Here is a 12,446-nt window from a genome sequence, read left to right on the forward strand (position 1 = left end):
TATATACAGCAGGCGTCAGGGTCGGGATCGAACCCATGACCTCCTGTATACCAGGCGAGGTAGTTAACATCTCGCCACCATGGCTCCATCAGCATAAAAAATGAACACACCATTAGCATAAATGCTGCGTGAATTTCACGGTTGTGCCGTACAGCGCCCCGACATGTTTCCGGCATGATGTCCGACGTTTTGCTCCATGTCCTGTGAGCCTCTTTAGCTTCGGGTCAAAACCCACAGCTAGCGTTAAGTTCAGGAAACCGAAGAAACTCACTGGCTCATGGTGTGAAACGTCTGACATCACCTCGAAGAACGCGCAGAACTCGGACACACATCAAAATCACTTTCAGTCGAAATTCCGGTGAATAATAAACAAACACCACCAGCACCACGTGTCAGTTTGCTCTGTTCATGTATTTTACATTCTTTAACAAAACAAAACAATGAGCATTTATGTACACTTGCCCAGCTTTATACATTCTGAAAATTGATCAGACATACACAGGGGCTTCTACAGAAGGGCAGGGGGGGGGGAATTCATCCACCGTATGTGGCTGCATTTTGTACCGTTAAGCATTTTAAAATTGTATGCGTGTACACACACACACAAAACACGTACATGTGTATACATTATTTTATCCGCACCTGCCAACTCCCCGGTTCAATGCCAGAGTCCTACTGCAGCACGATATGTGGCCGTGGGAGGGTCTCGTAAAAAAAGATTCGCATGCCCCACGTACGTACGCACAGGGCGGACGCGAACACAACGGGCTGGTGGGGGGGCACGAAGAATGGGTTCGACACTTGCCCAAAGCATTTCGGGGTCAAACCTAGAAGAGCGAGGGGCGCTGGGGCGCCAAGCGGAGGCAAAGTGGTCAGCGTGCCGCTTTTCGCGTTAGCGCTACAGCCGGTCGCTTGCTGTAACGAAATCCTCCGTTGCGGGCTCGCTGCGACGGCGACTAGCCGTGACGACAGCGTTCCCACCCACCCCCCCCCCCAAATTGAGACGAGGTCGCGCAAATGTTCGGGCGATGAGTACCGTTCCACAAGAGAGTCGGCATATGTTCCACACGTTAGCTCGTACGGTCAGACGGCGCGTGCTCGCACGAAGGCAGGAATAGCCTTTTGTCGTTGTGGGTGCGTGTTTCAGGCGAGGTGACGAGTGCACTCCTCTCGTTTGCGTCACAAAAGAGGGAAGGACACTAAAACAACCTCCACGGAAGCAACGTGGGGACACACACTTTTCGCCAACTCTGTTTGATATCGAGACCAGAACACGATTTCCCCCACACCTCACAGCTCTGCTCCTGCATATACACACGCATCTATATTACACACATCTCATGGGACTAGCAAAAATAATAATAATCTAGCAAAATAATATTAGTTTACATTATTAGACTTTGTAGTAGTATACAGTATTGGAAATAAAAAAAACAGAAAAGGCTACATTTGCATAAAATTCACGAAATAGCGTGACACACGTAACTAAGGACAAACGTAAAAAAAAAGCAAATTAGCGATCCGTTACAGAATGTCCAACAAACAGAAATGTATCATAAGAAAGCACCATCTACTATCATGTACATAACAGCTGTATAAATATATTAAACTCAAATATTTCGTTTTTTATTTGAGGGTTTTTTTCATTCATTTTTTATTATCTATAAAAAAAATCTTATCTTTGCAGTCCCCCCCCCCCCTCCCCATGTGTTAATCCGTATAGCTTACACGTTAATATCACAAAATAGCATTTGTGTGGCATGTGGAAGGTTTTGTTTGTTTCCATCACGAGGCCGGTCCGGCTTCGCTGCAGCGCGGCGGTACATTCCGTTGCTCCTGACTCCTCTATGCTCGTTGCATAGTGTGGCGGACCTTCGCGCTCCCGCCCGGGTCCTTCCGCGTTCATCGGTAGAAGTAATGGGGGTAGACTGTCGGGCGCAGAGAGGGGAAGAACAAAATTAAGAGGACGAAGAGCAAACATTTTGCGCGCGTCTGCGAACGGCAAAGACATTTTACCGAGGGCAACCGGGACAGGCTATCGAACGTTGCGCGATCCAAATGACAACATGTGACTAACGCTGCGTGTATACGGTTTGGGGCGGAGGGGGGCGAATGCTCTAGCGAAGAGCTCTCACTAAGAGCAGAGACAGAGGGCCACTCATTTTTGTTGTGATAAAGATGGACAGTGATGGCTTGGGGAGGGGCCTTCATCCAGCAGTGGCTAGAGATCATGGCTGATTTTTAAAAAACTCAGCCGCCGTATTTGCACGCTTGGCTACGTAAGGTCTGAAAGAAGTTCAGCATACACGCATTATGATACTGTGGTGTTTTGAACACGTTAGTCAAACAATCCTAAATATATAATTCCTCTTGTTTTTCAACTGTGTCATTGCATTTATACCGATCTCCCTGGACATAATGACCCAACAGGCTCTAAACCTCATCTCACGTCACGGAATTACACATCGATGCAATTTTTGTATGTATGCACGTTGAACTTCTTTCGTAAGTAGCCAACCATGCCAATCGGAGGTGCAGGGGAAGGACAACAAACTAAACACAAAAAGCGCGTGCACGAATTGCATTGGCGTTGCCTTCAACGAACAAGGCTTGGTGATGCTGCATTCTCATAACACGGGTGAGTGTTGTGTTGCAAGTTCTGCATTCGATGTATGACAAATGTCCGTTGACTCGTTAACTTGAAACTGTTTTCATTTACAAGAAATTGATTTTCTTCAAAAAAAGATGCAAACACCTTGACCTCAAATTGACCTGTGTAAAAGTAAGCAACATTTTAAGTGCGTAGCGAAAAAATTCAAATTGAAAGTCACATTTGACTGACCGCTGTTATGGTTGGGCAAACCGCGATTTGTTTGGTAAATTGTGTCCAATTCAAACGTAGTTGGCGGGCTGTAGCCTGAGGCTAATGGGTCGCTTTCTGGGGGGGGGGGCATAACGTGTAACAATTCACCATCAATGCCACTTATTTCTGTGCCATTGTCTTCCCTGCGAGGCAATATCATCGTGGCGTACAACCAATGTCATTGACTCAACACAACCGGGGAAGATGCTCTGGGTCGATGTGGAAATTAGGTTTTCACAGCTTCTGAGGATGGAGACGCGGGTGTTTAAACTCCGATCGCGCAGGATGATAAACCGTGAACGAGCCGTGGGGCCAGGTGCGCTGGCGCACCGAGAGAAAGCGAATCCATGAAAGCGATCGCGTGTGCTCCGACTAAGGTTGCCACCTTGTCCTGGCATTCCAAGGAAAGTCTCCTCGTTGCCGTGGCTGTTGTAGGGAAGTTTGTGAGTCTTCCTTGGACATTTAAAGTTCTGCTTTTTGTCAATCGACGAATAATGCACCACTCAAGACGACGCGTTAACGGTATAGTCAGATATTAATATTGTGACATGGCCCTAAAAAAAAAAGCTATATTTGATATGCGATATTTCAGGAAATTACCATTTTTCATAAGAGCCGTCTGCTATAAACAAGCTCTCACGGACAAAAGTTTAGAGTTTTGTTACCTGTGCTTTGCGCACCACTGCCACAATGCAGAATCACAGAACAATGATTAATCTCCATCACACGCTCCTGACATCTTCTACCCGAGAAGTGGCAAAACCTCGTTCCAACGCAGAATAACCCTCCTCCCCCCTCCCTGTTTCCCCAACGGCTGCCCAAGCAAACGGAGCAAGCAAAGCGAGCACAAAGCATCGTCCCACCGCTACCCCTACGCCGCCGGGATACTCACCGCGCCCGCGTCCGGCCGGGTAAGCCGGCGCGCGGCTAGCAAGAGTACGTCCGCACCGTGTTGTCTAGACGCTGAGACCCAAACAGGTGGCCACCTGAGCCAAGCGAGACGGCAGGGGAGGGGGGGGCGGTGGGGGATGATGGGGGGGGGGCACCGGCAAGCGAGGCCATGACCAGCAGACGGGCGTTCAGACAGGCGGGCGTGGGAGAAGGGGTGTGGATGCACAGGCAGACGTGCACGCAGACAACAACAGCGCACACACGCACGCACACACACGCGTGCCACCGCACCATGCGAAGCCATTATTAGTTTCGTGGTAAGCAGAAGCGTGAGGCGGCATTAGACGTCGGCAGATAACATCGCAGGCGCGCGCGCGGGGCGCCGGCTGTGACAAGTCGGAGGGCCATCCAGAGGCTTCTCTCGCGAATGTGGCGGCATTCCTGTGTGACATTTGGAGAACTTTGAATGAGCGGACGTATCTCGAAATCGCTTTGAAGATACGCGCGTAATTTTTTTTGCGCAAAGGCGCTCCTTATTCATTCTGGCACGTTCGAAAGGCATATTCGCAGACGTGAAACGATGATAGCTTTCGCGGGGTTTCGATTTAGCCGACTAGTTGGAAGGATTTTGGCAGCAATTATGCGAAGTTAATGCCTTGTCATAGCCAGCGCCTGTTTGTGAGTAAAGCAGCAATGTCAGTATTGTTAGTATAATTTTAAAAAACACACACAACAACCAACAACATAACCTTTAGTAAGCACATTTATAGCGAGGCAATTATTGTTGTGTTGAGAATTTGCTTTGGGCTACGTTGAATACTATTCAAGTGAAAAAAAAATTCGCCTATTTTTGTGTTGCAGGACAATGTTAATAAAGATGTGGTGAGTAAAAAAGAAAATTGCAATTACTTGAATAAAATAACGACTATCATAATGATAATACTGACAATCACTGAAAAAAACACTTTCAATGCCTGTCATTTTCTGTTTTTTAAGTAACGAGCAGAGTGATCTGATTAATGCGTTTTAACGAAACCACGACAAGCCGTGGTAAATATTGCATCGCAGTCACGTGCAATCCCACGTGTTAGATCATCCACACATGCAGATGTTGAGCGCTGTTATTTGTCGATGCTCACGCACATATATGTGCTGTTACTGTCTGCTTCACAGAATTGTGGACACTGCACGAATCGGCGTGCAAAATGACGAACAACAACATGACAGAAGCTGTGATACGCTCGTTATATATAAAAACAATGTCACCGTAGCCGCAGGGCACCCGCGGTAGTGCTCACGTGACTGATGAGTGCACGAATGCAAATTGTACCTGTGCCTAGATAATGCACGAAATGCGAACATAAATAAAATGTTAAAATTACCCGCAGTGGCCTTTGATGATCTAGTGTGGCATCAGGACCGTATGTTCCGCCACAAATGTGCATTGTTATCATGCACACACATTAACAGGCCTTTTATTTATTCAACGGCTTGCTGTATGGATTTTAAAGACAGTGGTGTGTTTTTCTGTGTTGCGTGCCGATACCGGAAGAAGCCAAGACTGCTAAATTCCGCACACAAATAGAGTAGGTGATCAGAATAACTCATCAGATTTTCTCTAAAATTGACGAAATAAATGAAATTAGATATCAATGGACAAAAAAAAGTAGAGTCTGCCTCCTACGCAACTCCGAATCTAATCCGAAATTAAAACGTCCGTAAATTGAACTTCAAAGCATTGCTTGTATTGATATTTGTTTACGCCGCAGCAAAAACGGTGCAAGGAGTTCACGCATTAACGTGATCCACCAACCCTTGCCTTCCAAAGAGCCGGGAAAACAGATGTGAACATTTCTCATAAAAAAATAAAACCTCTGGGTGTACCATGAAGCATTGCATGCTGGGAAGTGGATCGACCCACTCAGACGCTTGGCGCCTGGATATCTTACTTTTGCAGAGCTGGCTCATGTATCAAAGGCAGCCGTGCGTCATTCATCCTGAACCCGATTCTGCACTCAAAATATTCTGCCCTTCGTGGTGGGGAGATGTTAACTCCCTCGCCTGGCATACAGGAGAGCGTGGGTTCTATCTCGACTCCGACGCTTGGATGTTTAGAGTTTGCATGTTCTCTCTCCCTGTGGTGGCGTGGATTTTTCACCGGGTCCTCCGGTTTTCCCCGAGACACATTTGGAATCAACGTGCGCTTAGAGTATTTGGGCTGCTGTGAATTTTCACGTGATAAGCCACGACCGTTGAGCTGTCATTTGTGGCCAAGTCGCTTCTGAAAAAGAGCTAGATAGCTTAGTGGGCCTGACCTGATAAAAAAAGGAAATTAATAATTATATATTACAAAAATATATACATAAACCCCCGTTGTTTCTTTTTCACACCTCTTTTGCAGCGTGCATTCACCACGGAATTGATGGTCGGTGTCGGCAAGGTCGTGAGCCTTGTGAGATGAACTATTCATGAGACAGAGCGGTGTTCAATAGCTAATAGCTCTGAGTGGACTTTCATTTACTCTCTGTGTCATTTTTCATGGGCGGAGCGATTGTTAGTAAGGCAGCGAAGCGAAAGCAAACGGTGGCCACGATGAAATATAACAGCACGTCATAGGATGGGAATTAAGCAATGAGGCAGGCACTCGGGTCTTCTACAGCAATTGCATTTACTCTACCGCGTGTGGTTTATGCACACTTCATGAGAAATGCCGATGTCAAGTTAAACCGCATGTTTAACTTAAATCCGACATTAGTCACATTGGTCTTCAATACACGATGTCTTTCAGTGCCACGAGAACTGAGGTGATAAATGTGTCGGGACTAAAAGCACTTTTCATTCTCCTCTACTGCTCCCATAGTCGAGAGCTCCATTGCCCCCCAGCCGTCCGTGCTGTCGACTCCCTGCCCCTGTCCCAAGTCCAGGCCCACGACTGACTACCTCCATTCGACAAAGCAAACCACCTGTTTTCTTGGTTCTTTCGGTAAAGTCACGCATATCAAGAGGAATTTAGCATATTCATGGGAAATGCTAAATTCCTCTTGATATGCACATTCTTTTGTTAAGGCGCTCTTCTTCCACCTCCAACCCAGCTTATATATAAGCTCCAAGCTTGGCAGTGTCTCATTCTTCACCTGAGGACGGCTGCTTGCGTTGTAGCCGAAACGTCGTGAGAATTATTTTATTGTGTTTTATTTTTATTATTTTATTACTTCCCTTCTACGTGACTTTACCGAAAGAATCAAGAAGATGAATCCCTGCAGTCACGAAAGCTTTAAATCGAAATTTAAACCACCTGTTGCTTGACAGCATCTCATTTTGACACTATGTACCGCAATGTATTGTACGGAAACTGCATTGTATTGTCCGGTGTTTTATCGCTTTAATTTGCGTATCACGACATACGCTCATCGAATTCTGACTATATCTCTATTCGAGCGTGTGGCAGTATGTTCAGGAGCTAAACGACAATGTCGGGGTCTGCTCTCCATGAGTGGGTTTCCGGAGAGCGTTCAAGTGGTTTTGCTACTCCTCCTCTGTTGAAGGAGCCCTGACTACAGTGGTTTAATATACAGCCCATAGTTTGCGCCATAATCTTCTTCCGTTCCGAAACGACTGCAAACTGCGGGGTGGGTGCCATTCACCGCTGAATCTCGGAACGTGCAAAGGGCTTATCGTTCATTTTATTTAGAGAGGCGTAGCGCCGTTGTGTTTAAAGACATTGTACTCACCGCAGAGAACTGTAGCGACATGACCACACTCTGTGATAGCTGGTGCCAAACTGTGCTACACGCCCTCCCGCATGGCCTTGTGGGAAGTTCGGTACCAATACAGTTGTTTTATTTTAGTATTTCTTCCGGTTCCGTACACGTACAAACAAGCACATCGTCGGAATGTACATCGTCGGAATGGAATTGGAAGAAAAACGGATAATGTACACCTACGTCATCGGGACGCAAAGGGTTAAGAGAATGAACCGGAATGGACCTCCAACGCCAACTGTCGTCTTCTGCCCAAGGCGACAACCAAAGCACACCCCCCGCCCCGGCCCCCCCCACCCCCCCTCGCTCCACCTCGACGCTCACCGTCCTGCTGGATGCGCTTGGGCTGCATGGTGGGGGACGGCGTGACGCCTTGCGGGACGCGGAAGCTGGCGGGCAGCGTCTCAGACGAGCCCAGGCCCATGCCGACGGCACCGCGCACCTCGCGCGGCTGGAAGCGCTTCCGCCACGACGGCGTGCGCTGGAAGCCCTTCTCGGTGCCCTGCACACGGCACGGCACGGCACGCGGTGACCCTCGGCTCCCCGAACCGCCACTCTCTGCCATCCGTCAACCGTGGCGGCGATGGCGGTGCATCACGACCGTGCAGTGCGGAGCGCCATATGCGGCAAAAAACCTTCAGTTGCTAAACTACATCTTCTTGGTTCTTTCGGTGAAGTCAGGTAGAATGGAAATAATAAAATAATAAAATAAAACATTATAAAATAATTCTCACGACGTTTCGGCCACAACGCTGTCTCCCCGACAGACCTGGTCTTCACCTGAGGACGGCTACTTGCGTTGTGGCCGAAACGTCGTGATAATTATTTTATTATGTTTTATTTTATTATTTCCATTCTACGTGACTTTACCGAAAGAACCAAGAAGATGAATCCCTGCAGTCACGAAAGCTTTAAATCGAAAAAAAATGCTAAACTACAATTAAAGCTTTCTTTAATTTTACAAGGTAAAGTCAACGTAGCTGTGTAGCTCTTTTTCAGAGAAAGTGACCTGGCCACAAACGATAGCTCAACCAAGTGGATGACCATTACGTGGAAATTTATCGCAGCCAAATACTCTAAACGCACGTTTATAAATGTGGAGGGAAAAAATTGGAGGAGCCAGGGAAAAATCCACGCGACCATGGGGAGGAGACATGCAAACTTCAAATATACAGCAGGCATCAGGGTCGGGAGAGAATAGGCAACGTTTCAGGCAATGGTCCTTCTTAATAGCACATAATCAAAATCTTCATTTCGACTGGAGGAATCCGATGAACTTTGGACATTGGACATGTCCAGATGTGCATAAATAAAAAGGCCAGAGAGAGAGTCAACGACAAGGGATGGAGACTTCACTTTACACCGTGGAGCCTGATGAGATTTACATTTTTAAAACGTTTACGTAAACAGCTAAATTATATTGCATTCTGGGAAGATTTTTCCCACGAGGAGAAGGCGCCATCGACTTAGCAGTGTACCCCTGGCCGTGTGTGTAGTTTGTTGCCATTCCCCCGCATCTCCGATTAGCACGTACGGTGTAGACGTACGGACATGCGTACGACCAACGCGATACTCACATCGTCCAGCCTCCGATCTGTTCCCAACGCCAGCAGGTTGTTGTATTCGCGTTCCAGCACTTGCCTTGCCTGCACGCAGAACGCACGAGTCAAATGAAGTCACGAGTCAAATGAAGTCACGAGTCAAATGAAGTCACGAGTCAAATGAAGTCACGAGTCAAATGAAGTCACGAGTCAAATGAAGTCACGAGTCAAATGAAGTCACGAGTCAAATGAAGTCACGAGTCAAATGAAGTCACGAGTCAAATGAAGTCACGAGTCAAATGAAGTCACGAGTCAAATGAAGTCACGAGTCAAATGAAGTCACGAGTCAAATTAAGTCACGAGTCAAATTAAGTCACGAGTCAAATTAAGTCACGAGTCAAATGAAGTCACGAGTCAAATGAAGTCACGAGTCAAATGAAGTCACGAGTCAAATGAAGTCACGAGTCAAATTAAGTCACGAGTCAAATGAAGTCACGAGTCAAATGAAGTCACGAGTCAAATGAAGTCACGAGTCAAATGAAGTCACGAGTCAAATGAAGTCACGAGTCAAATGAAGTCACGAGTCAAATTAAGTCACGCGCGAGCACGACAGCTGCTCTCTGCCCCCCCCCGCCGTGTATACAACCCGTCCGGGACGTGTATCACACGCGCGCACTCGCAACGCAACAATAAATACGAGGTTAGGAAGGTAAAAGAGCAACCCTGCTATAGTTTGCTGACAGAAAGGCCCGTACAAGAGGGAGTTCTAGAAAGACCATCTGCAGGGTATTTGGTCTACTCTTCCATGCTGGTCAGAAACCGCGTGCTGCTTGCCGATTCTAAAAATGATACTCAACGCAACAAATACCCGTAGTTTAAACATTACACTCGTCTAGCCAGCGTGGAAGAGTAGGCCAACGACAAATTTCTCTGAGGTGCTCTGTAGTGGAGTCGCGCTCTGCTAGGAGTGGTGTGAGTAAGGAATTCCAGGGCTGTAACAATGGGATAATGAAATGACAGGTGTTTATTGCAGACAATCGACATTTTTAGACCAATTAATTCAGCCACATTGTAGCTTTTCTTCATATCAGTTCGGAAATAGTGTTTTTATTAGATAGCGAAGAGTTAAAAGGTTTTAAGAAAAAACATTTTTGAGGTGTTCTTCCTCACGGAATATTTTGATAATTGTTCACATAAACACGAGAGAAGAAGCAGCTGAATCGACACCTCGTAAGCCACAACAGTTGTTGTTTACACCAAATGACAACACGTAAGAATGCCACGTTCCCTTACAAAAAAAAACATTGCGCTGATGACACTCAATTAACGGGAACGATTGTTGAATTTTGTGTTGACACAGGTTTATTTAATATCGACTCAATTTATGCTTATTTATAATCCTCAGCAAGGGAGCCAACGGTGGGTAGAATGAGAATCTTGCGAGGGCATCTTAGCTGCTCGAGAGACTCATCCTTAAGGTCAGGGCAGAGTGGAGTGGAGACCGATAACCTGGGGCTCAAGCGCTTGGGTGGGCGGCCCAAACAGAGCCTGCAGGTCAGAGGTCGCAACCGGGTACCCGATACCCGTACCCTACCCGATACCCGGCTACCCGTACCCGGCCGGGTACGGGTACCCGTTTGCGACCCTGGTGCAGCCGGGTACGGGTAGACCGTGAGTCACTGGTGAGTAACTGTTTGTCACTCATTTCCCAACGTCTTGTCTCTTCTCACAATTCAAGTTCCTAGAATCAACCCACACGCGCCTGCAACATGGCTTCATCCCAGAGGTCGCAATCAGGTACCCGATACCCGTACCCTACCCGTACCCGGTCGGGGTACGGGTAGGGTACGGGTACGGCCGGGTACGGGTACGGGTACCCGTTTGCGACCCTGGTGCGGCCGGGTACGGGTACGGGTAAGGAATCAAACCCCGTTTGCGACCTCTGCTGCTGGTGACCCTCGCAGTCGTCTGGCTGTCTGCACGTGCTCCACATTCCCTTACGCTATCCCAGTCAGGGACGGAATCCAAAAACAATGCCAATTAAATACCAAAAACAACGAAAGCTTCAGTGAGTCTCAAGATTCTTTATCGGGCGGTTGCCACAATGGGATTTTTGGCCAATACCGGCTATGGGTTCTAGATTTGAAGTTTTCGTGACTGCAAGGATTCATACTCTTAGGTTTTTTCGGTAAAGTCACGTAGGTAACAAATAAATAATAAAAAATAAAATAATAGAAATAATAATAGAAATAAAATTAAAATTTTATAATTTTATTTCGATTATTATTTCTATTATTTTATTATGATTATTTATTTTTACCTACGTGACTTTACTGAAAAAACCTAAGAGTACCGGCTATGGGTATTTGGTATGTGGGTGGATATCTGGAGAACCAAAAGAAAACGTACGAACATGAGTGGGTGACTGGTCCTCATAACTGCCATCCAGTAGCTTCCTCGCAGCCTCATGACTTCAACACACGGCCCGTATTGGTGGTCACCTATCCAAGAACTAACCAGCTTCAACCCAGCTTAGCTTCTGAAATGTGATGAGATGCGACAGATGTAGGGTGATCTGTTGATCGGCCAAACATATTGTTTCGTGTGCAATACATCCTGCAATACATCCTGCGATACCCATTTGAACGCAACTAAACTAGGGTGACTGAATTTGTGCATTTGCCCTTGCCTTGGTTGTCATGAGTGATTCGCTCTTAAACAGAAGCTCAGAGACTTAGAAACGCCACACAACTGTCCCAAGTTAATCTAATGACCAGCTTATTTACTAACGAGTCAGCCCAAGTAGATATTATACGGATTGTGCAAGAGAAGTATTCGGTATTGTACAAGTAAACAAGGCACGACAATCATGTTCAGTTATCGCAAATTTTGTGGCGAGCCATTTCGTAATTTGTGTGAAAGGAACAGACGATACTGGACACCAATGGCAAGAGTTTTAATGCTCACTCTGTAGCAAACGGCTCAATTTGGGAAATGATCTCCTATTTTTCGAGATGAATACAAAAATGGATAAAACGAATGGAACCAATGACCCGTTACCAACTGGCTCAGTGGATGAGCGTACCAAATAGGCAGCACTGTATGCATGTCCACTCAGCCCGTTTTAGCTGTAACAGTGGCAACTGACGGGGAATTTTTTCGAGTTCACGACTTCTTATTCTCTAGTAAGGCGGAGAAGTGATCGGCAACTCTCATCGTCTTATTTCATATTTATAGAGCGCCTTTCACTCGTGGCGCTTGGCATAGTTTAAAAAAAAGCGCTGACAAGAGTAGAATTATTTAGATTCCAAGAGCATGCACGGATCGAGGAATGAGTGACAGCGACAAAGGGTACTTCGGGATCACGAAAAGGTCGAGGAGTGGCGGGAG

The 12,446-nt window shown here is 46.7% G+C and overlaps 1 protein-coding gene across 8 annotated transcripts in view; it reads right to left on the reverse strand.

The window, feature by feature from the left end:
- Positions 1-392: 392 nt before the first annotated feature.
- The window catches only part of LOC144722985 (liprin-alpha-1-like), a 277,623-nt gene continuing 265,569 nt past the window's right edge, over positions 393-12,446 (reverse strand). For all 8 annotated transcript variants that reach the window (XM_078601462.1, XM_078601459.1, XM_078601461.1 and 5 more), the window contains 3 exons: positions 9,093-9,161; positions 7,840-8,017; positions 393-1,928 (listed from right to left, as the gene is read on the reverse strand). In XM_078601462.1, coding sequence (XP_078457588.1) covers positions 1,903-1,928; positions 7,840-8,017; positions 9,093-9,161 — 273 coding nt within the window. In that variant the 3' untranslated portion in view covers positions 393-1,902. The remainder of the gene's footprint in view (positions 1,929-7,839; positions 8,018-9,092; positions 9,162-12,446) is intronic.

The sequence above is a fragment of the Lampetra planeri genome, chromosome 16 (genome assembly GCF_965212315.1).
Source record: "Lampetra planeri chromosome 16, kcLamPlan1.2.h2, whole genome shotgun sequence".
Lineage (NCBI taxonomy): Eukaryota > Metazoa > Chordata > Hyperoartia > Petromyzontiformes > Petromyzontidae > Lampetra > Lampetra planeri.